The 23,113-nt window shown below is 45.0% G+C and overlaps 1 protein-coding gene across 2 annotated transcripts; it reads right to left on the bottom strand.

The window, feature by feature from the left end:
- Positions 1–1,316: 1,316 nt before the first annotated feature.
- MYBL2 (MYB proto-oncogene like 2) lies at positions 1,317–22,903 on the bottom strand. Of its 2 annotated transcripts, none has more exons than XM_033153355.1 (14): positions 22,775–22,903; positions 19,097–19,184; positions 18,189–18,257; positions 17,890–17,982; positions 15,863–16,083; positions 15,402–15,558; positions 14,347–14,619; positions 12,284–12,661; positions 11,507–11,646; positions 11,049–11,148; positions 10,015–10,128; positions 8,659–8,775; positions 4,291–4,440; positions 1,317–1,882 (listed from the first exon to the last, which is right to left on the bottom strand). In XM_033153355.1, exons 1-14 carry the CDS (start codon positions 22,792–22,794, stop codon positions 1,754–1,756), a joined length of 2,049 nt encoding a protein of 682 aa, XP_033009246.1. In that variant the 5' UTR covers positions 22,795–22,903; the 3' UTR covers positions 1,317–1,753. The 2 variants fall into 2 exon arrangements, with proteins under 2 accessions (XP_033009246.1, XP_033009247.1); XM_033153356.1 differs by having other exon boundaries at positions 4,291–4,419.
- Between the last annotated feature and the right edge of the window lie 210 nt (positions 22,904–23,113).

Below are 23,113 nucleotides of genomic sequence, written 5' to 3'. Positions count from 1 at the left end.
ATGGGAGGTATTGATGGCTACTTATCATGATGGCTATGGTACCTACAAGATCAGAGAAACCATGCCTGTGTCCCAGTTGCTCAGAAACAACAACTACCTTACTTGTGGACTCCCAAGAGGCATCTGATTGGCCACTATGGGATACAGGATATTGGACCAGACCGGCCTTTTGTTTGATCCAGCAGAGCTCTTATACAACTATTATTTCACATATTATGCAAAGGAAAGCATTGGTTAGTAAATAGGGACCACAGCCAATCACCACTTCCTGCCTAGTGTACCTGTTTGATACAGGCATTTGCAAACTTATATGTCATTCATCTATATAGCTGTAAAAATAAAATGTGTGAAGTGGCTGTTAGCATATAGTGGATGGTTGGGAAGCATGGAAATCTGTGACATTGATTACCAATTTGCAATTCATTTTAGGCATGTAGAACTGATTCAGTTAACAATGCAATTTTCACAATGTCTCCTTCTGCAGGATTCATCTAACACAACTCATGATAGACCCAGGAAGAATACAAAGCCCCAGACAATGAAGTGCTGTGGAGAATACAGCACAGAACCACATTACTCTCTGGCTTCTCGTGTTTCAGCTCAGGCCTGATTAGTGGAGGCCATTAAAAGGAGAAGGTTGACACACTGGGGAAGATCTGTTTGAATTGCTTTCCCATGGATTACATCAAACTAATCTGAAGCATAGTGTAAGAGTGCTTTGAAGAACCTATCTATAACATGACTGAAGACAAGTACTGCGAGACAGAGACGTATCTTATCTAGGACACACTTTCTTTCAAGGGGTATGGGCCACACTTTCACTCACATGTGGTTTACACAGATCTCTGCAAAAGCTCCTTTTACCATAGCAGTTGTGAAGCGATAAAGCCGATTAACTCTCCCAGCACTGAGCAGACCAGCTCGCTTCAAGCAGCCTGCACCTTTCCTTATATCAGAGCTGGAGTGAAGAGATTGGCATCAGCACCATCTGGTGGACTTGGAAATATGAAATAATCAGAAGCAAACCAAAACATCATATGCAACCTAGCAAGCGATAGCAGATCAGGGTAAGAGGCAATGGTGTGCTGGAGTATCTTTCGAGGCAGTGATTTTGATATTCTGAAGACTGGAATACTCTGGAGAGGAGGTTTTGATGCCTGCCTTTACATAGTGCAACAGACCACATCCCAGTTCACAGAGTTTGTCCAATCTAAAGAGCATATTGCAGACATTTCCAACTGCTAGCAGTTCTTCTTCCTTCCATCTCAATCCCTTTGCCCGTTACCATCAGACAAAAGTTCCAAAAGAGCCAGGTGGAACGGGCAGGGACTTTAAACATAATTACACTTGAAGGATCTCAGAGAAGACAAAACCAAATCCAGAAGTCCAGGGCTTTCTCTTCACCATGAATCGATTCACTTCTCTTATGTCCCTCTTTGCAAGCCAACTGATTCTGTTTTATCAAAATGAAAAGGGAGGTAGAGAAGGCTTCTCAAGGGAAGTGAGAATGTCTCCGCTCAATTAATGCAGGGCTGTTGCCAAAGTTAAAAAAAAAAATCTCTTCTGAACATTGTTTTCTATATCAAGCTTAGAACCCAGAATTTAGAGCAATAAATCAAAACAAGGACATCTATGGTAGAGCTCAGGAGTCACAAAGAAGGAGCTGGTATGAGAATAGAAGAGTGGCATCCCAGGTTCGGTTCTCTTCCTCTCCCTCCCTCCACCCATGGCTACAAGAGTTTACAAGAGTTCTTCAAGATAAGATTAATGTCCGTGATGTGTGGTTCTGTTTCAACACGCCCAAGACCTGTCGAGCTTTGTCTTGCATGATCAGCTGGTCTTTAGAACCACCACAAGCCACTGTTTTCCAAGCACTGGACATCTAAGAAAGGAAGAGAAGAGAAAGTAAGCACACTTTTGGGGAAAGCTTTTGTAAAAAGTTGAGAATGAGTCCCCCAAGTTATGTGCTACAAACAACTAGATGACTAGTATTTTTTGGGGGGGGGGTTGGATTTACTTGAAAGGCTTCAGTGGGTTTAAGCCATGTAATGCATACTGTATCCAACATAAGGTAGCTTTGTTAGAGCACAGTTTCCCAAAGTTGGGTCTCCAGCTGTTGTTAGACTACAACACCTATCATTCCTAACTAGCAGGACCAGTGGTCAGGGATAATGTGAACTGTAGTCCAAAAACAGCTGGAGGCCCAAGTTTGGGAAATGCTGCAAGGGCTTTTCACTGCACATTGGAGCTTCCCCTCCATCTCCTCTCCCCACATGCCCCCTAAATCCTTTAAGAACGTAAGAGCCTGCTGGATCAGGCCAGTGGCCCATCTGGTCCAGCATCCTCTTCCCACAGTGGCCAACCAGATGCCTGTGGGAAGCCTGTGAGCAAGGACACTCTGCCCACCTGCGATTCGCAGCAGCTGGTATTCAGAGGCATAGTGCCTCTGGCAGCGGAGGCCAAACATCAATAGATTTGACCTCTATGAATTTCTCTAATCCTCTTGTAATGCCATAAAATTCCATGGGCACCACTGCCTCCAGTGGGAGCAATTCCATAGTTTTAACTGTTCTGGGAGTTCCAGCAACCTTGTGGAACAGATCCAAGGTAGGGCACTAGGGATGCGTAAGTTGTGCTGTGCAAACTGAAATTCTTACGTTAATGGAACTGCTTTGTTGGATACTTTGCCCTGTATTGATAGCCCAAATTATGTGTTTCCTAGGAGCCCAAGTCCCAATAGGCACAGCCACATTCACTTGCCCACCCCATCCCCACCCCGCCAAAGGCACCAGCATGATTTTAGCCGCCAGTGCTGTATAGCTCTTCCTTAGCTGTCTCCAAAGCAGGCTCTTTGTTGTTATAAGGCTGCATACTTTACGCATACACACAGTCTAAATTCTGAAAAGCAATTCTGAATTCCAAACAAACTCCACAACTTCTTCACAGAAGGAAGCTCACTCGTTTTGGATTATATTTTCAGAGGCATAGCCTGCCAGGCAAGGAGTTGTACAGCTTACTCAAGTGTTGCACAGGGTGAGAGTTGGGATAGGGAAGCAGGAGGGGGCAACCAGTGTGCATATTCTTAACAGGTTGAGGTCCCAAATTCAGCCCCAAACATCTCCAGCTAAAAATGACCCTCAAATAACAAGACTAAAGGGATAAATGGATCGACCAAGTATAAGGCAACTTCCTACATTCCCAAGACCCATTCCCTGAATATTATGCATTAACTGCTGTAGCAATGCCAGGAAAGATTAATGACTGAAAATCTCAAGACCATTAAAAATAAGTCAGTCAGGTGACTGGGCAAAACCACATTCGCAGAATGACAACCACAATTACATCTGGCGGTGGTCATCTGTTGTTAACCCTACTGGCACCAATCCAAAAACTAGGGAACCCGAAGACTCATACTGCCGGAGTCAGTGTCACAATTGGGGCTACAAGTTATCGATTTGCTGTTAAACTTCAGATGTCTCACCACAAACTTTTAAGCAGCTTCTATGCCCATCAATTCAAGGAAACAACTTTTCAGCAAGGTTAGAAGAAGGCTCACACAAAATACCATGGTAAATAATATTGATGTAACCTGGGACTGGAGGATAATCTCTCTCCCCCCCCCCCCAACCCCACTTGATACTTTATCAACATAATTTTGTTTTAAAAACTCAGCCCACTTATTTATAACCTAGATTCTGGGTTCAAATTTCAGTGAGTCTGCTCTGAGTAAAGGTTCGTTGAACACCACCCTCCATAGGCGATTTTGTTCTAAGCTTGCACAAAACAATATGAGAAATAGTGACTAAGCAGACTCTAGGGAAATGATGGAAAAATTAACCATCACAACTCACAACCATCACAACTTCATAAACTCCACAATGGACCTTAATTCATTTAAGAAATGCAAAATCATTAACAGGCGTACAACCATGTTGCCTGGCACTTGAGCAGGGCACAACCAGACAGAGGGCCTTCTCGGTAGTGGCACCCGCCCTGTGGAACGCCCTCCCATCAGAGGTCAAGGAGATAAACAACTACCTGACATTCAGAAAATACCCTGTTTAGGGAAGTTTTTAATCTGTGATATATTAATGTATTTTAATATTTGTCGGAAGCCGTCCAGAGTGGCTGGGGAAACCCAGCCAGATGGGCGGGGTACAAATAATAATAATAATAATAATAATTACCACCTTCACAAAGCTCATGGAGATGGCAGGATCTGATACTACAAGTCTCTCAAATCCCCATAACTGTGGCACCTGCAAAGTTTCCCCAACGGGCTGTGCTTACCAGAGGAGGTGGTCTGAATTTGCTTTGGATTCTCTTGGAAGACGGGGCCTTCTCTGCCTTCACATGCACAAACCCCCTGTTGAGCAAGCTGCTGTCATTCTTGCTGCTTGACAGAGAGAGGTTTAGGGACTGCGGAAGGAAGTTCACAGACTGCAATCAACCAAAGGGAGAAAACGAAAGTTACAACGAGCGGCATTGCTGAGATTAACCTGTTTCATTTCCCTCCCAAATCCTGTTTAGAGAAAGAAGAGGAGGCAGGCAAAGAAGCAAATATTTAATGTAATCAAGTTTCTCCTATCTTTCTGTCACGGTGCAAGCTTCCTAGAGAAAAATAGGACTTTGTAATCAATCACTGAGGCAGTGATCAGAACAATAAGCCTGATAGCCTAATGCTGTGCAGTCTAGCATCATATTCGGCAGTGGGTTTCCGTGACTAAGAAACTCCATAACTATTACTGTGAAATAATGGAAAAACTCAACCTTTGGCATTGCTCCACCGTTAATTGTCATGGACACCTGCCGGCAAGGAGGTTAGGCAACACAGCTGATGGATAACAGTATCATGCGTATTGTTCCAATTGCTGCACAAATGAGTCATAGAAGGGCAGTCGTCGTCGTCGTCCCCCGCAAAAAACCCCACAACCATTTACACCATGATGGAAGGGTAAGAGATAGGGTTGCCTGCTGGTCACAGAAAACAATAGCTTCTACGGACTCCCAATGGCTTCAACTTTCTAGTCACAATGCGTGTGGAGAAATACTTGAACATTTTTGGCAGGTTAGAAGCTGGGTATCTTAGCAAATTGTGCTGACTGGACTTCAGCCTAGCTCTTATACAGCCCCTTGGTAGGCCCAGGAGAGGCAGTGTGAACCCTCACAAACTCCTCCCACACCATGTAGTGTGTTGTGTGGACAGTGGTGTGGGTGGCCATAGGAAACTGCAGCTCCAGGATGCTTTCAGAAGAAGAAGAGTTTGGATTTGATATCCCGCTTTATCACTACCCGAAGGAGTCTCAAAGTGGCTAACATTCTCCTTTCCCTTCCTCCCCCACAACAAACACTCTGTGAGGTGAGTGGGGCTGAGAGACTTCAAAGAAGTGTGACTAGCCCAAGGTCACCCAGCAGCTGCATGTGGAGGAGTGGAGAGGCGAACCCAGTTCCCCAGATTACGAGTCTACCGCTCTTAACCACTATACCACACTGGCTCTCAACATCATCTGAGAGCAACATCATCTGCCGGATCACTAGGATAACGGACAGACCTTTCTTGCTCTGGCAAGCGAAGAAGGCGAAAAACAAAGTTTTCAAGTTTTACAGTAGAAATCAGGAGGAAAATAATTAAGCAGAATACTGTCCTTGGATGGGGTTCCTGCAATGTGCTTGCAATTTAAATGCCAACACTTATTTGCAAGGTTGCTTCCATTTTAATTAAAAGCTAAATGCTGCAATTCAGCAGGCTAAAGTGCTTTCGTTAAATCTCAGTGTTTTAAGAAATGTAACCTGTACAATCAGGAGTACCGCGTTCAATGGAGCGTACTCCCAGGTAATTCTGCACAGGGCTAAAGTCATGCAACTCCAGCATGCTAACCACTACACCTGCCTTTGCCAGTTCACTATCCTATGACTGGCAGCTGATCCTAATAAGCTGAGGGGTTTGTTTGTTTTTTAAAGAAAGTATCTCAGGATTCTGTTGCCCAAGTCTACTCAGTGAACAAGCTGGAGCAGCCAGGTCTCCCATCCTCCAAGAATCATAAATGTGAAAGTCAACATTGTGTAAATGTTACACAAATGAGAGGGTGTATTGCACTGTAACACTTCAGAGTTCATCTTATTGGGGGGTGGGGAGAGCAGTATTAAAAATTTTCTCTGACTCACCAACCTAGAAGTTATATGCGAAGTGTTTTCAACGACAAGGGAGCATTAAATATAAAATGTCCTGCTTGGTCTTAAGTGGTACAATCCAAAATTCCAACCCCTGCTTCTATGAAATGTGTAGTATGCTTCTTAAGATGTTTAAACTATAATGCTTAAGCACACAACCAGGATTAAATCTAATTGAACTCAATGGGATATGTATTTATGAGAAAACATGCATATATACACAATTCAGAAGCACAATTCAGAAGAAGTTCCACCTAAGGGCACAGTTGGGCAGCAATGCATATGGATTCATCAGAGGTAGCCAACACAACACCCTGCAGATTTTGCTGGACTCCAGACTCCCACCAGCCCCAGCCAAAATGGCCAATGATCAGGAATAATGTGAGTTGTAGTTCAAAAGATCTGGAAGGCATCATATTAGCTGCATCTTACTAATAAGACGTTATAGTTGGTTCCCGAACTGCTTAGCTGAACAAATTGGGTCCCAGACGCTGCAAACCCAGAAGTGTGTGTTCCAGTTTGTGAACGTTTTTCGGAAACCAAACATCTGACGCAGCTTCCGCTTGAGTGCAGGAAGCTCCTGCAGCCGATCAGAAGCTGCGCCTTGGTTTTTTAATGGTTTCGGGAGTCAAATGGACTCCTGGAATGATAACCAAGGTTCCACTGTAAACAAACAGGTTGGCTTTACCAGCTCCCAAAGAGTTCTTTTTTTCAGCACCATTCCTAGACTTGCTTCATCTTATTTTCTCTCTCTCGCACGCGTTTTCCCCCATTTCCCCCTCTTCCTATGAGCCATTTGCCCAGCAGATTTTTACCACCCTTTATACCTGCAACAACCTGAGCCTCTCATCGGCAGACTGCCACGGCACGGTTGCTAAAAGCAGCATGGGCCAAATGCAGCCTTCCTGCGACTCTACAGAGGTTAACTGTTTTACAGCATGCATGAGAAAAGCCATTGCCTGCCGGTTTGTACTGCTGCACAAGTGCACCCCGTTAGCAAGCAAAACATTGATTATTGTATCAGAATTAATGAGGGTCAAACATTCAGCAATTGTTTTTAAAAGCCATATGGGATTTGTCTCAATTAAAAGCAAACCTAGCGTTCCAAGGTAATTCATTAGCATGGACAGGCTAGTCACTAACATGCCACTTGCAGAAATTAGTGCCACCAAGGGTTGCCTCACAAGGAAACAGTTCATTTAAATTCCCAGATTCTAGTACTGAAGGCACTTGCAATGCACTAAGCAAATGTCTCTGAAATGAGTCAGCCTGGCTGCTCCTCCCTGTCAGCGAAGTCAAAGCTGCAATTGATAAGCAAGTTGTTTGGACACTGGGTGGTAGAAATCCCTGGGGTCCTAATGAGCTGCTGTTTCCACCTCTCTTTTACTGCACTTTCCTTGCTTCTGGCTGTGTTTTTTCAGTAGTCCTTGGAATCTCCAGTGTTCCCCTAGCAATCAGAATGCAGTGTTCCTGTGGTAGGGTCATCTGAGATCAGGTACTCCCTAGAACTTGTTTTCTGTGAATAAGTGTGGGTGAGTGCTCAAGAATCCCCTCTTTAAATGGCAAATCTAAGTTGTGAAAACTCTGCAAATAGGCTTAGACTGTGCAGAAGCTAAAGACCAGAAGCTTTAAGAATTCACTTTGGTTTAGGATTGGCATTGGAGAAAACAGGGGTCTTGTGCCTTTCACAGTTGTACTCCTTATGCTGGTCTGTGACCGTAATTAAAGTTCATTCATTCATTCACAGTTATACTTTCCACAATCCAGAAAAGGAGGAGCAATAATGACTGTACTCTCTTAATTCTGTGTTATGTCATGTCCCCAAGGCAGCCATTTTTTGGTTGGCACGCTCACTACTGTCTCAAAATTCAAAATGTGCCCACTGGTCCACACATTTGGGCAATCAAAGCCCAGTACAGCCTACTTTGACTTGAAGCAGCTTTTGAAAATCTCCAACCGATATTTTTTTTCTCTGACCAATTGCAAGGAATTCAACTTAAGACATTCTGTATTCAGATGCACTACCACTGAGCTATGGCCTGCCTCAGTGCATATCCATTGCCACAAAAAATATGGAGGCATCCAAAAGCCAAACTAGACAAGGCACAGCAAAAGTGCCTTGTCTAGTTTGTTCCTCACTGAAATACACCCAAGGGTGGGGGGCAGATTTGATTCAGGCAGCACTGGTGCAGAGTGGGGGACTTAACCCCCTTTCCAATCAAAATGGGTTTCTCATATTTTGTGGGAAGGAAGCATCCACTTCTCTGATGAAATCTGCAGTCCACTGTGGTTGCATTCTGGGAAAGGTAACACAAAGGCCTGTGAGATACTTGTCCCAAGTCTCGTATAGTTTGGCCTGTTCCAAGCTTTTTTATTCGGAACCACGAGGACCAGATACTTGTGGTTTTTAAAAATGATCTTAAAAGAGTTTCTGGTTGCTTAAATCTATTCCCCACTATCACCACCACCCATCTGATTACGACTCACCTGAGATCTTTTGAAGCAAACAGGTTTGGCCGTAGTGGAAACTGTCAGCTTCAAGTCTTCATCCACAATGTCAAGGGCTAGAGATTTCCTGACCTTCTTAATGGGACTCCTGTGCATCTGGAAAGACAAGAGAAGAATATTTAAGTCCCAACAAAAAAACAAAAGGTAACAATTTGGGGATGAAGTAGCATTGTGTACTAATTTTAGAACAAAGGGAGCTACTGTGAAAGCTTCATGGGGCACCAGTAAGGTAAGGAGAACGAATTCATTTGAGCACACTTGACAGCTGTCAGGAAGACTCCATACTATCTCTGCAGTTACATAGGAACAAAGGAATCTGCCTTCTACAAAGTCAGACAACTGGTTCATCTAATGTAGGACTGTCTACACCAGGGGTGAGGAACCTTCTGCCCTCCAGATGCTGCTGGACTACAACTCCCATCATCCCTGACCGTTGACCACGCTCATTGAGAATGATGGAAGTTGTAATCTGGCAACATCTGGAGGGCCACAGGTTCCCCAGCCCAGACTGAGTGGTGGTGGCTCTCCAGAGTTTCAGACAGGAGTCTCTTCACGCCTTACGTAGATATGGGAGTGATTAAATGTGGGCCCTTCTGCGTGAAAATCAGTGGTGCTCTACCACTGAGCTACAGCCTTTCACCATAATGATGTACAAACTGGCAGACCGCATGCATGCATTGGCTGTTATGACTGCAGCACCGGGTAAGTACAGAGCTAGCTTCAAACCATACCTAATACCACAGGTGCAAAGCTGAATTTGCTAGCTGCAATGCCTATGGACAAAATATCATGCTTGTTGGCAAATATAAACTGAGGAAGAATTGCATCCTTTTAGAGCCTGGGAAAGAGAATCTGCTGTGGTCCACAAGGAATGTCTTATTACCAGTTGTTAAAGATGCTACAGCTCAATTTTTATTTGGGGGTGGGGGCAGCCAACACTGTTAGCAAATGCTCAGCATTCTGGATGCATCAAATTCCTGCAGAACCCTAAAGGTCCCAATGACCTAGCCTGCTCTTACATACTTGAACAGTTATCTCACTTATCCAATACTGGTCCTCGTGTAGTCAGAATGGCTCTATGCACATGAGAGAGGGAGCTCTCAGAAGGCTTGGAGCAACTCTACAGTTTGCAGAAGTACCAAAATTATTTAGGAACCATATAGCCCTTGAGAGGAACCCACCTACTCCAGGTAAAAGCACCTCAATGAGGAGTTAGCCTGCTCAATGGGCACTGAATGCTGACTGAAGGTTTGATGAGCAGGGGATGAAACCTTAAACAGAAGCACTCCACTGTTTTCCTGCAAATCATACTTGTACAATATACAAGATACTTACACCCTGTTTCCTCTTCTGTCTCTCTGGCTTCACATCATCTTCTATGATCAGCTCAATACCAGCCTCGCTCCGTAGTACTTCTTTCAAATCCTCTTCCAGGTTAGGCGTTTGAGGCTGGGGTTAGGGGTGCAGGAGGAAGAGAAAAAGTTGTGCTTCCAGACTTTCCATCATGAACAATATATGTGACTAGTACGTGTAGCACAGGCCAAGAATATAAAATTGTTTCGTAGCCACTGTGCAGATCTCCATCATAGATAAAGGCTCTTTCTGATAGCGCACAAAAGTCTATGTCTCTAAACTGGCTCTTAGCTAACCTGACCTGGAAGGACTCACAGAGCACACTTCTCTTAGGACTAATGTTTCTGCAAGCTACACGCACAAAGACAAGCATGCAGCTTTGAGGAAAGAGCTGTGCATCTGAAAAACTGCAAAAGCCTTAGAACTATTGGAGCACAATAGCCTCCGGATATTTACCCTCCTTACGAAGAACCAAAAAAAAGGTGGCAAGATCAAGTCCCCATAACCTTGTTACATAGCTTGATTGATATGGCACCCATAGCAATTTAGGAAAAAGACACATCTAAAAATAAGGAAATCGCGCAATTCCTTAATAGAGAAAAATACAGTAAAATGCCAGCCTTAAAGTGCTTGGGCTTGTTGAGAGCCAGAACAAAACTGAAAGCTGCCGTTTTGGACCTACTTTGTTAACCTATAAAAAAAAATCAACATTGTTCAGAGAAGCAGAACACCATCTCACAGGCCAAAAAAACCTGACAGGTTGAATCTAGCTAACAGTCTAGAAATCTGCTAATCTTTTAATTTTTGTGTGAAGCATCATTTCATTCTATAGTAATGTAAGGATATTTCTGCTGAATGCTGGCTTGGTTTTTTTTTGCTTAAGATGAGGGACTTGGTCCAGAATTATAGCACTGCGGTCCCAGCAGTAGAAGCACAATGGAATGCAATACAGGTAGGACCCACAAAACAGCTATAACACACACACACACACACACACACACACCAGAGACACATACCAAAGGCCTAATTGGTCCGTACTTCTCCAGAGCATTCTTGAAAGGTGTGGGTGTATGAGGTGTATTGTCCGTGATGTACTTCTGATCAGGTGTCACAAATCTGAAAGCACAAAAGAGGAGAGGAAACAGGTTTGCTGCAGGAATTTTTAGTTCTTACAGATTTCGTGACTTGTCGATTAACTGTGTATTTTAATTTCTCCTTGATTGTAAGCTAACCAGACAACAGATATCCAAACAATTAAAAAATACCAGCTTACATGCTCTTCCTTGAAGGAAGGTCAGTGGGATTTGCATGGAACGTGTCGCACAGTGGTCCCTCACCCAAGACCACACCATTGTAGCTTCACTGGTGTCACTGTAGGATTAGGTCCTCCCAACACTGAACACTAGGCCCAGACATACCAGTGAAGCCTATAGGATACATGCTGGAGTGAGAATGAGGGGAAGAAAACACTTACACCGAGTTTTTCTGAAGCAACGGTGTCTTGTCTCTGTGTAGTGGGGTAGTCACTATCACTTTCTGGCTGCACACAGGAGTGGAAGTTAAAGATGGATTCTCAAGGTCAAGAGTGTCTTGCTTGGTCCAAAAATTCAGGAACTGCCAAAGAAAGGAAATTAGAAGAGTCGACACACATCAGCTGAATTGGATTAAGTAACGGATTGGTTTTCAAATCTATTTCAGCTTCGCGTGGTGAATCCTGAGCCCTGGATTTTACCGGTACATTTTCAGTATAATGACCAAGGACAGTTTTCCATGTTGTAAACACCTGGCCAAAAGGAAGCATGTGAGGCTGTGCCTTCCTCCACCACAAGTGCATGAATCTGTGGTCAAGTAGGTCCAAGAAGACCTGTAAATCATGTCTGCAGAGTGAGGGTCTAAAGCAGTCTGACAAAAGTCATGTGACCAGGACACCCTGATCATTCTTGGATAAAGGTCTTCCAAGCTGTATACCTAAATATGGAAGTGTAGGAAGAGTATCTAACACGACTTTTTAAAAAAAGAATACAATAAGAAAGCAGGCTCTAAAGCAAATTTTGTGTTTCTATCTGGTTCCCATTGATTTTACCAACTCAAGTGAGCAGATCTCTACATAGAAGCCATGTGGGCTCCAGTGAACCATTAATAAATGGAGGACACCACTCAAGAATAAAAGGGTGGTTTGCAGAAGATAAAATGTCATGCATGAAGTTGGCCACTGACTCGCCCTTGCTGCCCACTCTTTGCACCTCCGTACCTGGGAGGGGGAGAATGGCAGCGTCTTGACAGGGGTGCTCTTAGGAGTCATGCTGTTGCAGGAGTCCTGGAAAGAGAGGTTGCCACTGGTCCACCCTTCTGGAACAGGCGAGAGTGCTACTTTCCTCTTCTTCTGCCGCTTAAGCACAGAAGGCGGCGTACCAAAGCTCATGTCCGTGCGAGGGGAGATGGGGATGAGCTCGCCCTTGCTGCCTTTGCTCAGGTCCGAAATGGTGTGGCCATCCAAACGGTACTCTGTCACGTTTTGCGAGGTGGAGCAGGGCTTGAGGGATGTTTGCCTTTCTGGGCTGCTGCTGTTACTTGTAGACAGGTAGTCAGGGAGGTCAAATTGAAACAGATCACACCAACCATCTGGGTCCTGCCAGAATAGGAAAGGTCAGAAAGTTTGGGAGGATAAAACTGCAGACAAAGAATGGGGCAGGGCAGAATAACTTGGCACAAGTAAATTTGAGCAATCACAATGCATACCAAATGCACGAGCTATGTACTGGAACCTTAGGCCTTGGATATGGAGCTAGTTATTTTCACTGAGATCCCATTCAAATCCATGTGGAAAAGCTAACTTAATGACTAACTTAAGTCCTCTGTGCCACAATCCTCTACACACTTTGCTTGAAAAATCAATACCCAACACTGGAAAAAAGGCAGCATAGCTGGGTTTCGTTTTATATATAATGGCAAGACAGTTTTAAATCGTCTCAGCCACGAATACTAAAAACCAGTAGTAAACTGGAGGGAGGGATAGTGCTTCCAAGAACATTAAAGGATCCCTGCTGGATCAGACCAAACGGATATCTAATCACCATTCTGTTCCCCACAGTGGCCAACAGAAGGCTTATGGAAGGACTGCACGCAGGACATGACCGCAACACCAACCTCCTGCTCATGTTCCCCAGCCGCTTCTGAGATTGGAAGTAGCATCTAGCCACCATGACTAGTAGACATTGAGAGCCTTTCTCCTCCATGAATTTTCGTAACCCGCCTCTATAGTGGCTATCGCCCCATTTCACAGAAGAAAAACTCCATAGTTTAACTATGTGCTGTGTGAAGAAGTAATCACTTTTGTCTGCCCTGAACCAGCCACCCCACTCAGCATCAATGGATGGCCCCACATTCATGAAAAGGGAAGAAAATTCTCTATTGCTGCGCCAAGCATAATTTTTTCACACCTCAACTATGACTGCCCTTACTGTGCCAATTCCCTGTCGATAAGAAGGGGGAGGGGAGTGTTTGTGCTGCTATTTGGATGCTTTGCATTTTATTGTTAGCCACTGTTGTAGTGATGATTAACTTGAGATGTTTGTTGGCCCTATTGATAAAAGGTAAAGGGACCCCTAACCATTAGGTCCCGTCGTGTCCGACTCTGGGGTTGTGGCGCTCATCTCGTGTTACTAGCCGAGAGAGCCGGTGTACAGCTTCTGGGTCATGTGGCCAGCATGACAAAGCCGCTTCTGGCGAACCAGAGCAGCGCACGGAAACGCCGTTTACCTTCCCGCTGGAGCGGTACCTATTTATCTACTTGCACTTTGACGTGCTTTCGAACTGCTAGGTGGGCAGGAGCAGGGACCGAGCAACGGGAGCTCACCCCGTCGCTGGGATTTGAACCGCCAACCTTCTGATCAGCAAGCCCTAGGCTCTGTGGTTTAACCCACAGCGCCACCTGCTGCCCTAATGATACTGGTGTTTAAATCGTGTTGTAGCTGTTAGAGCAGGGGGTTCACAGCACCATTCACGTAACAAAAACTACAATAGAGATATCAAAAATTTCAAAAGTAGGGGTTGCAAGGCTTGGCTTTTGCAAAAAACAGCACTTCAATAATTGGGAACCGCTGTTAAGAGCATTATCTTGAAATGTTGTTGTATTTTATTCTGCATGTTGCTGTGAGCTGCTTTGAGCATGGCTCTACCAAGGAGAAGAGGCATACAAATAAACTTGATGATGATTGTGATCATAGCACAAAAGAACCTATGATGAGCACAGCCTAAATGCAAACTCCTCAGCCCTGACCGTACTATAGAAATAGACATCAATCCACTTCTTACAGATTCAATCATGTCCAGAGCTTCTGTAATAGCTGGGGCTGTAGAGGTGCACAAATAACTGCCTGCTTCGACCACCCATGTGTACTGAGATGAGCTTTCCTTCGGGTCACTGTCAGGCGCTGTGTTTTCTGATGCTCCCGCGATACTGTCGTCCGCCAGGCTTTCTGGGAGTTGCTCAGGAAGCAGATTTGGCAGGCCAACAGCTTCTTCATCCATGGCTACCTCCTGCTTTATTTCCAAGGCCTGAACGGGCCAGTCTGTCAACAAGGTTTGCTGTGGAAAGCAAATGAGGATTTGTGCGACTGCTACACAACAACAATCAAAGCAAATCAAGTACACGGCTGCACTCAAAGAGCATAAAGGCTGCAAAATCAGGTACTAAAATCATGCACCAACATCCAAAACAGTATTTGGCAGTGCTAAATCACCCCCTTCACAGTAAAAGCACAAAGTCATGAAACATTTCCGAAGCATCTGAATGAGGCTGCAATCCTAACCCCACGGACCAGTGCTTGATATATGAGGACTATGTTGTTAAAGAATTATTTTGAAGCTTCGGTGCGAACTCCTGTTGGATTACAAAATGCAAATGAGAAAAAGTTGAGCGGTTATGATACAAACAGTTCTGCCTTCAGCGATTCCAAAACAGCATCTTGGCTACAAAGAAAACTCCTGCTTTCATCTGCCAATTGGGCCCCTGAATTAAAAATGAATTTAAAAAGGCCGTATAGAATATTGTGACATTATCACCTGGAAGTTTGCCTAAACATACAGTGGTACCTTGGTTTACAACCATAATCTGTTCCGGAGGTCTGTTTGTAAACCAAAACAGGTTGTAACCCAAGGCGCACGTTCGCCAATGGGGCCTCCAAAAAAATAATAATTGTTCATTATCCCCAAAAAATGGATTGTAATCCAAAAAAAGGTTGCAAACCAGGACACGCACTTCCAGGTTTGACATGTTTGTAATCCAAAACATATGCAAACCAAGGTACCACTGTATTCTCTGTTTAATAAAGTTAAGTTTTCAGGGACAGAAAAATGGTTTGCAATACCTGGCTTTCGATTTCTTGTGCAATTTGGCTTTCCTTTCCTTCCACCTCCACCAGGAGATAGAGGGGCTTAGCGTCTTTTGCTTCGCTAAGAAAGCCTCCTGTCTCCACCTTCCTTTTGATTGTGGAATTCCAGTGGTTTTTCACAGCATTGTCAGTCCTGTTAAGTAGAAAGAGCACACACATCATTGAAAAGTGAATCACAAAAGGAGCAGCATCCACAAGAGGAAGCTGCCTTGGGCCAAGTCAGGCCATTCATTGGTCCATCTAGCTTAATAATGTCTACACTGATTGGCAGTGACTCTCCAGGGTGCTAGACAGGGCTTTCTCCCAGCACCAGGGGTTGAAGCTGGGATTTTCTGCATGCAAAGCAGATGGCCGCTCCCCGCCCCCCTCCATTTTCTTGTTTGATAGATCCATCCCAGTATGGGACAGAAGGATGCAAAGGTCCATAAGGAGCCTACCTCCCAGGCAGCAACTTCGCAATTTCAGCCCAGCGGTTCCCCAGAACCTTGTGAGCCTCACAAATGATACGGTCTTCTTCCTCTGTCCATGATGACTTCTTCACCTCCGGGTTCAGGTGGTTATGCCAGCGTTCTCTACACTGCTTGCCCAGCCGGCCTTTCAAGTGCTTGGCTATGAGCGTCCATTGCTTTGTGCCATACTTCTTCACTAATTCAGTGACCTCATGGGGGGGAAAGGATGAATTGTTACTCATTGTGTGATCACAGTGGCAGACTCCATCCTCACTGTGCATTAAAAGGAAAAGGGAAAGGACCACTGGAAAGTTAAGTCCAGTCAAAGGCGGCTATGGGATTGCAGCGCTCATCTCGTTTTCAGGCCGAGGGAGCCAGTGTTTGTCCACAGAGTTTTCCAGGTCATGTGAACAGCATGACTAAACAGCTTCTGGTGCAATGGAATACTGACGGAAGCCAGAGCACACGGAATCGCCATTTACCTTCCCGCAGCAGTGGTACCTATTTATCTACTTGCACTGGCGTGTTTTTGAACTGCTAGGTTGGCAAGAGCTGGGACAGAGCAACGGGAGCTCACCCCGTCGCGGGGATTCAAACCGCCAACCTTCTGATCAGCAAGCCCAAGAAGCTCAGTGGTTTAGAACACAGCGCCACCTGCATCCCTCTTCACTGTGCATATGTTCAACTCTACCATTCTATGATTCTACCCAGAAGAAAAATTATTCTGAGTTCAGTGTAAGAGTGCAGGATTCCATTGAATAGCTGCAAGGGGCTCTCTCAATAAAACTGGGTAGCTTGCAAAAGCAGAGTTCCCGACTGGGTTGAGAATATCCAATGTGTGTAGTTATGTGCATGTAGGCTCCACACAGCCATTGAATTGGGGTGGGGGAAGGGTGTAGATCTCACCATCCCATACCGTAGTGCCATTCAACACAGTTACATTGAGACATAATTACAGTGTTACCCCGGATTACGAAAGCGATCCATTCCGGGTCGCGGTATGTAACGCGGGTGTGCATATCACGAATGCATGGGGGGGCCGGAAGTAGTGCGATTTGAGCGCTTCTGCGCATGCGCGAAGTATGCCTCTGTGCATCCGGGGGTCGTGCGCGCTCCGGAAACAATTCCGGGTTGCGGGCATTCGCAACTCGAACGTCCGCAACATGGGGTGTGCGTAACCCAGGGTACTACTGTATATGAGCTTCTGTGCTTGCTACCTTATTAAAACATTGCTGTTTCACAATTGCCCAACTGAACAGCCATTAGTGAATACCAGGCATGTCCAACAGGTAGATCGTGATCTACCGGTAGATCATTGGACGTCTGCAGTAAATCACTGGTAGATCATTGGCTCCCCCCAAAGAAGCTGAACAACTGTGGCTCCCCTTAAAAAAAAGCTCAACATTTTACCTCCTCCCTGAAAAACTCAACAACTTTGACCCGAACCTCCCCCCAAAATAAGCCTTCCTCCTTCCTAAAAAAAGTTCAGCAACTTTGACCTGAACCCCCAAAAAGGGGGTAGATCACTGCCAGTTTTTAACTCTGTGAGTAGATCGCAGTCTCTTGGGAGTTGGCCACCCCTGGCGTACGGTAACTCATGTTCGATTTCTACTGAGAAACCTGAGTTACCTTACCCCAAGGACAGTGCAATGGCTGCATGGAGTGTATGAACACACGTTACTAAAAGTGCAAGCCTATTTCTCTGGAACTTACTCCCTAGTAAAAGCACACAGGACTGCAACCTTAGGATAGCAGCTGATGGTGGAGAGTTAGGACATCATGATGCTCTGTGCATTTTTAAGGAGGATATTTAAGAATCAAATCAGAATCTTAGCAGAAAGCTGCTAGGGTTAGGAATCTGTACCACGGACAAAATAGACCCTGCATTTGATAGATGAAGAGTGGCAGCCAATACTGCAGGATCTTTCAAATACTGGGATTCTAGAGAGATTTTACCTGCAAGGTGGAATTCCAATTTATTCAACTATAAGAGACACATGTTGAGAAATAGTTACCTTCTGATCTTCTTGTTTTGTCCAAGGACCTTTAACCAGGACAGGGTTTAGCACCCGAAGCCAGCGATATTGACATTGCTGCTCAGTGCGGTTCTATGAGCAAACGTAAATAAGTACATGCTAAAGTGAAGATTGATAAGGCAGGCATAAAGAGAAACCAAAAGTATCAGGCAAAGATATTTTTTTTAACTAGCAGCTTAATCTTTTGCAAATCTGCCATTTCCATTTCTGCTCCCAAACACCCCACCAGCAAAGCAACAAGAGCAAAAACTTCTACTCTGTTGAAAAACTACACTTACAGGAAACTGGCTTGCTAGGAACTTCCAGTCATGTCCAAACTGTGCCACCAGTGAATTCAAGAGCTCATCCTGCAAAAAAGCAAAGCAATCAGCTTTGGCACACAAGTAACATAAACAGAATGTTGTTTCATTACCTAAATTATGTATTTCAGGAACAAAAGAATGGAATTCACCAAAATGGAAGTTTGTGACCCCATGACATCATGAGATACAGCATGCCAAGAAAAGGAACAGAGGTTTGACCTTCAACACAGCATTCCAGCTATTTCTATGTGCCACCCAGAAAACACAGCTGCTAGCTAGAAACTAGGTCTTATGTTGCACTCTGAAGTAGCAGGGTGCTATAGCGGAAAGCAGGATGAACTGGCTACCTCCATCTTATTTGTCAGGGACAGAATGCCTATTTCGCAGTTGCTCCAGGAGCCTCTCCTCATGGCACAATAGCTAAGATGGTGACAAAGGTCCAGTCTTTAACAAGATCAAGATACATACACACACACACACACACACACACACACACACAAGTCCATTGGTTCATATATTTTTCCCACTCAGTTTGGCCAATTTGGGACAAGTAATGCTATATGTATTCCAACAATTTGACATGCAATACTTAAGAACAGAACTTTAGCCTCCGGAGAAGGTCTGGGCCCGTTTTCATTTAAAAGCAAGTTTCTAGTCCTCGTGAAAGTAGGGAAAGCAGCAATAGAGAAGAGGGGAACATGGCTGGAATAGGCAAATCATACATTCCATTCCCATTTTATTTCTTTATTGGATGTGTATACAAGGACCTCTGCAAGCATTTTCAAAGTAGCACATACTGCATGTCAGCAAAGCGTTTTCCATTCAGCTAAGCTCCCCAAGGCCACACTCCCTACTTTCCTCAACACAATCTACACATGACATACCTCTTCACGTGACCACTTGACTTTGCATCTGTTATCCCGCCGTTCAGATGCGTCTGAATCTTGGTAATGCAGTTGATCTTGCTCTTCACTATTGTAAACAAAATTTAAAAGCAAATGGGAAAAGAGAGCATGTTAGTATCTTGCTTTACAGATTTTTAATTCAACACACATAGGCCTACACCCCAATATTCTACCACCGACTAGAATCTCCAGCCCCTACCTCAGAACCCATTGAAACATTAGAAAGAAGAAAGGGTAGGTAGGTACAGTATATAAAAACCAAATACCTAAACTTCCTTCATTGTGAACATGAGCATGCATCTGCTGGTTTGCTACCGGGACAGGTTCAAGGAACTTGTGGTAATTCACGAAGTCCTAAACAACTTGGGGCCAAAGTAGTTTAAGGACCTGACTCCTTATGCTCTACCTCAATCTCCAAGATCTTCTGCACCCATGAGGTTCAGTTGAACTTCACTGGGGCTGAGGCTTTAGTGTGGAAGGCCCTGCCCTATAGAATTTGCTACCAGCAGAATTGTAGAACTATAGAATTGTAGAGTTGGTCCAACCCCTACAATGCAGGAATCTTTTTGCCCAACATGAGGCTCAAACCCAGTACCCTGAGATTAAGAGTCTGAGCTATCGATCCTTCAGCAGTAACCACCCAGTCCTGCTTCTAGTTAACTTCTGAAAACTGTACTATTGTTTAGACAGGCCGCTGCAATATGAATTTCCCCTTTTACCCAATCAGTACTGATGTTTTTGACTGTTTTTACTGTAACTTTTGTACCTTTATGGAAAGGACGGGTTACAAACACTTCAATAAATAAAAATAAGTGGCCTTAAGCATGTGCCCTCGTAAGACATTTAGTGGGACTTACTAGAAAGTAAGGAGAGTTCGGAATTGCAGCTTTAGACGGAAATAATAGGTTAAGAAACAGAGGAGAACAAGCAGTGGGGGAGAAGGCTCCATGTATAATTTTATGTTATTTCAAAACCACTGATTCCATTTGCAAATCCAGCTGCTGTCCTCATCTTTGGAATTGTCTCCCTCTGGAGACTTACCAAAGCACAAGACATTGTTATTCCACCAGATTTTTGGTAGCCAGAGTTTTGGTAGAACAGTCACCACATGTCTCGACCAAAGTACTCAAGATCAAGTGGGATATATACCCAACCAAATAAATTAAATTAAAACACAACCGCTAGGGCTAGGTAAAAACCTCATTCAATCTCTCAGACAGCTAGAATATTCATGAATATTTTTTACTGAAGGATTCAAAAAGATCCCTGCACAAATATTCCTAGTAGGCAAGACGAGTTAGGCCAGGGCTGGGAAGTCCCAAGACCCTCCCTCACTCCTGACCATTGGCCTCGCTAGCTGGGGTTAATGGGAGTTGGAGGCCAACCACATCCTTGGGCCACAGATTCCACATCCCTTTGTTGTTGTTCAGTCGTTCAGTCGTGTCCGACTCTTCGTGACCCCATGGACCAGAGCACGCCAGGCACGCCTATCCTTCACCGCCTCCCGCAGTTTGGCCAAACTCATGTTAGTAGCTTCGAGAATACTGTCCAACCATCTCATCCTTTGTCGTCCCCTTCTCCTTGTGCCCTCCATCTTTCCCAACATCAGTGTCTTTTCCAGGGAGTCTTCTCTTCTCATGAGGTGGCCAAAGTACTGGAGCCTCAACTTCAGGATCTGTCCTTCTAGTGAGCACTCAGGGCCGATTTCCTTGAGAATGGATAGGTTTGATCTTCTTGCAGTCCATGGGACTCTCAAGAGTCTCCTCCAGCACCATAGTTCAAAAGCATCAATTCTTCGGTAATCAGCCTTCTTGATGGTCCAGCTCTCACTTCCGTACATTACTACTGGGAAAACCATAGCTTTAACTATACGGACCTTTGTTGGCAAGGTGATGTCTTTGCTTTTTAAGATGCTGTCTAGGTTTGTCATTGCTTTTCTCCCAAGAAGCAGGCGTCTTCTAATTTCGTAACTGCTGTCACCATCTGCAGTGATCATGGAACCCAAGAAAGTGAAATCTCTCACTGCCTCCATTTCTTCCCCTTCTATTTGCCAGGAGGTGATGGGACCAGTGGCCATGATCTTAGTTTTTTTGATGTTGAGCTTCAGACCATATTTTGCGCTTTCCTCTTTCACCCTCATTAAAAGGTTCTTCAATTCCTCCTCACTTTCTGCCATCAAGGTTGTATCATCAGCATATCTGAGGTTGTTGATATTTTTTCCGGCAATCTTAATTCCGGTTTGGGATTCATCCAGCCCAGCCTTTCGCATGATGAATTCTGCATATAAGTTAAATAAGCAGGGAGACAATATGCAGCCTTGTCGTACTCCTTTCCCAATTTTGAACCAATCAGTTATTCCATATCCAGTTCTAACTGTAGCTTCTTGTCCCACATACAGATTTCTCAGGAGACGGATGAGGTGATCAGGCACTCCCATTTCTTTAAGAACTTTCCATAGTTTGCTGTGGTCGACACAGTCAAATGCTTTTGCGTAGTCAATGAAGCAGAAGTAGATGTTTTTCTGGAACTCTCTAGCTTTCTCCATAATCCAGCGCATGTTTGCAATTTGGTCTCTGGTTCCTCACATCCCTAGTTTGGCCCAAAGGCAGGCATCTAGGCCACTTAGTGTGCAGTGGTTATTTAGAGTGTTAGACTAAACCAGGGTCCAAATTCCCCCTCAACCATGATGGTTGGGTCTCCCAGCCTAATGCACCTCACAGGTAACTTGCTGTGCGGCTCAACAGGAAAAGGGGAGATCTATGCACACCACCTTAAAGACCTTGGAGAAAATGTGAGCTATAAACGCAACACCAAATAATATATAACTAATGCCATGCTGTCTTTCACACATCATCACAGCAACCTAAGTGGGCAGAACATCCCCAGCAGTCTCCTCACAGATACAGTGTGTCTACTCAGAAGTAAGCGCTATTGAATTCAGTGGGGCCTACCGCCCAGTAAAGTGAGTTTAGGATGCAGCCATAAGCCATGATTTTTAACAGCTTTCCCAACCCCCCCCCCCACCCGGTAGCTGGACCTGGCAGCCCTCATATAACAACCATTAGGTCCACCAACCAGGCAAGCCCAGTTCAAGTCTTTGCCAGCTCGTTATCAGTTCCTCTCCTTGCTTTAGCACCAGAAGGCCTCTAAACAAGATCTGGGGGGGGGGGTCCCCCTCCAGACTGTGGCCCACGATCACTTTCATAACCGAACTGCTCTTCCTTGCAGAAGTATCACCTTAATACTAATAATGATGCTGGAAAAAGGACAACTAGGGAGAGCCGAGTGACGCTCTTCCTTTCTCCCTCCCGCACCGCTTGGCGCAAAAAAAGAGCTAAGTTCCTCTCCCCGCCCTTGCAAATTCACGCGGGCCATTTTAAGCACCTTTAACGCAGCTTTCTCCCTTCCAGATCGCGGCAAATAAATCCATCCGCGGAATAATTTTACAGATCTATCCCTGTGCATGCCATGCTCCACTACCGTGGACTGTGGGTCAATCAGTTGGGGGGGGGGAGGAAGGGTGGGAGATGAGAGAGAAAAGAAAACAGGCGGGGAACGGATTTCCCACCACCTTTCCAACCCATCCTAAACGATGCCTCCAAAAACAGCTGCAATATTCTCTTTTCCCGCCGCCCCCCGCCTCCAAATGCAACTCACCAGCGAGCCCTGCGAGACATCCTGCCTTTTTTCCCCTCTTGCGTTCAAATCATGCGATGGCCAGAATAATAATAAAATGAACTTCCAAAAGAACAGAAAAGGCTACCAGAACTTGGAGTGGGGTGGGGGGACGGACGGATGCCGCGCTAAAGGACCCCCTCTGAATAGCGCGCGCAAGCCAGACTGCTGCTGCTACTGCAACTGCAGCTCCGTGGCTCGCGCCCGCCCGGGACTCCGAAAAGCACTTTCCTATCTCGCGCCAACTCCGCCCCAGCCAGCCACCTTTTCCGGCGGAGTGACGCTGCGCGCGCGCGCGCGCGGCTGACGACACACAGGGTA

This window comes from Lacerta agilis, chromosome 6, assembly GCF_009819535.1.
Source record: "Lacerta agilis isolate rLacAgi1 chromosome 6, rLacAgi1.pri, whole genome shotgun sequence".
Classification (NCBI taxonomy): Eukaryota; Metazoa; Chordata; class Lepidosauria; order Squamata; family Lacertidae; genus Lacerta; species Lacerta agilis.
This window is presented reverse-complemented; position numbering and strand designations above follow the sequence as displayed.

Bases quoted from the DNA above. Each gene is read 5' to 3' on its own strand.
- MYBL2 (XM_033153355.1), bottom strand. From the start codon at position 22,794: ATGTCTCGCAGGGCTCGCTG. The intron at 17,983-18,188 runs GTAAGTGTAGTT...GTTTGCTCATAG, and splicing joins TCCTAGCAAGCCAGTTTCCT to AACCGCACTGAGCAGCAATG. The intron at 14,620-15,401 runs GTATTGCAAACC...TGCTTTCCACAG, and splicing joins CACAAGAAATCGAAAGCCAG to CAAACCTTGTTGACAGACTG.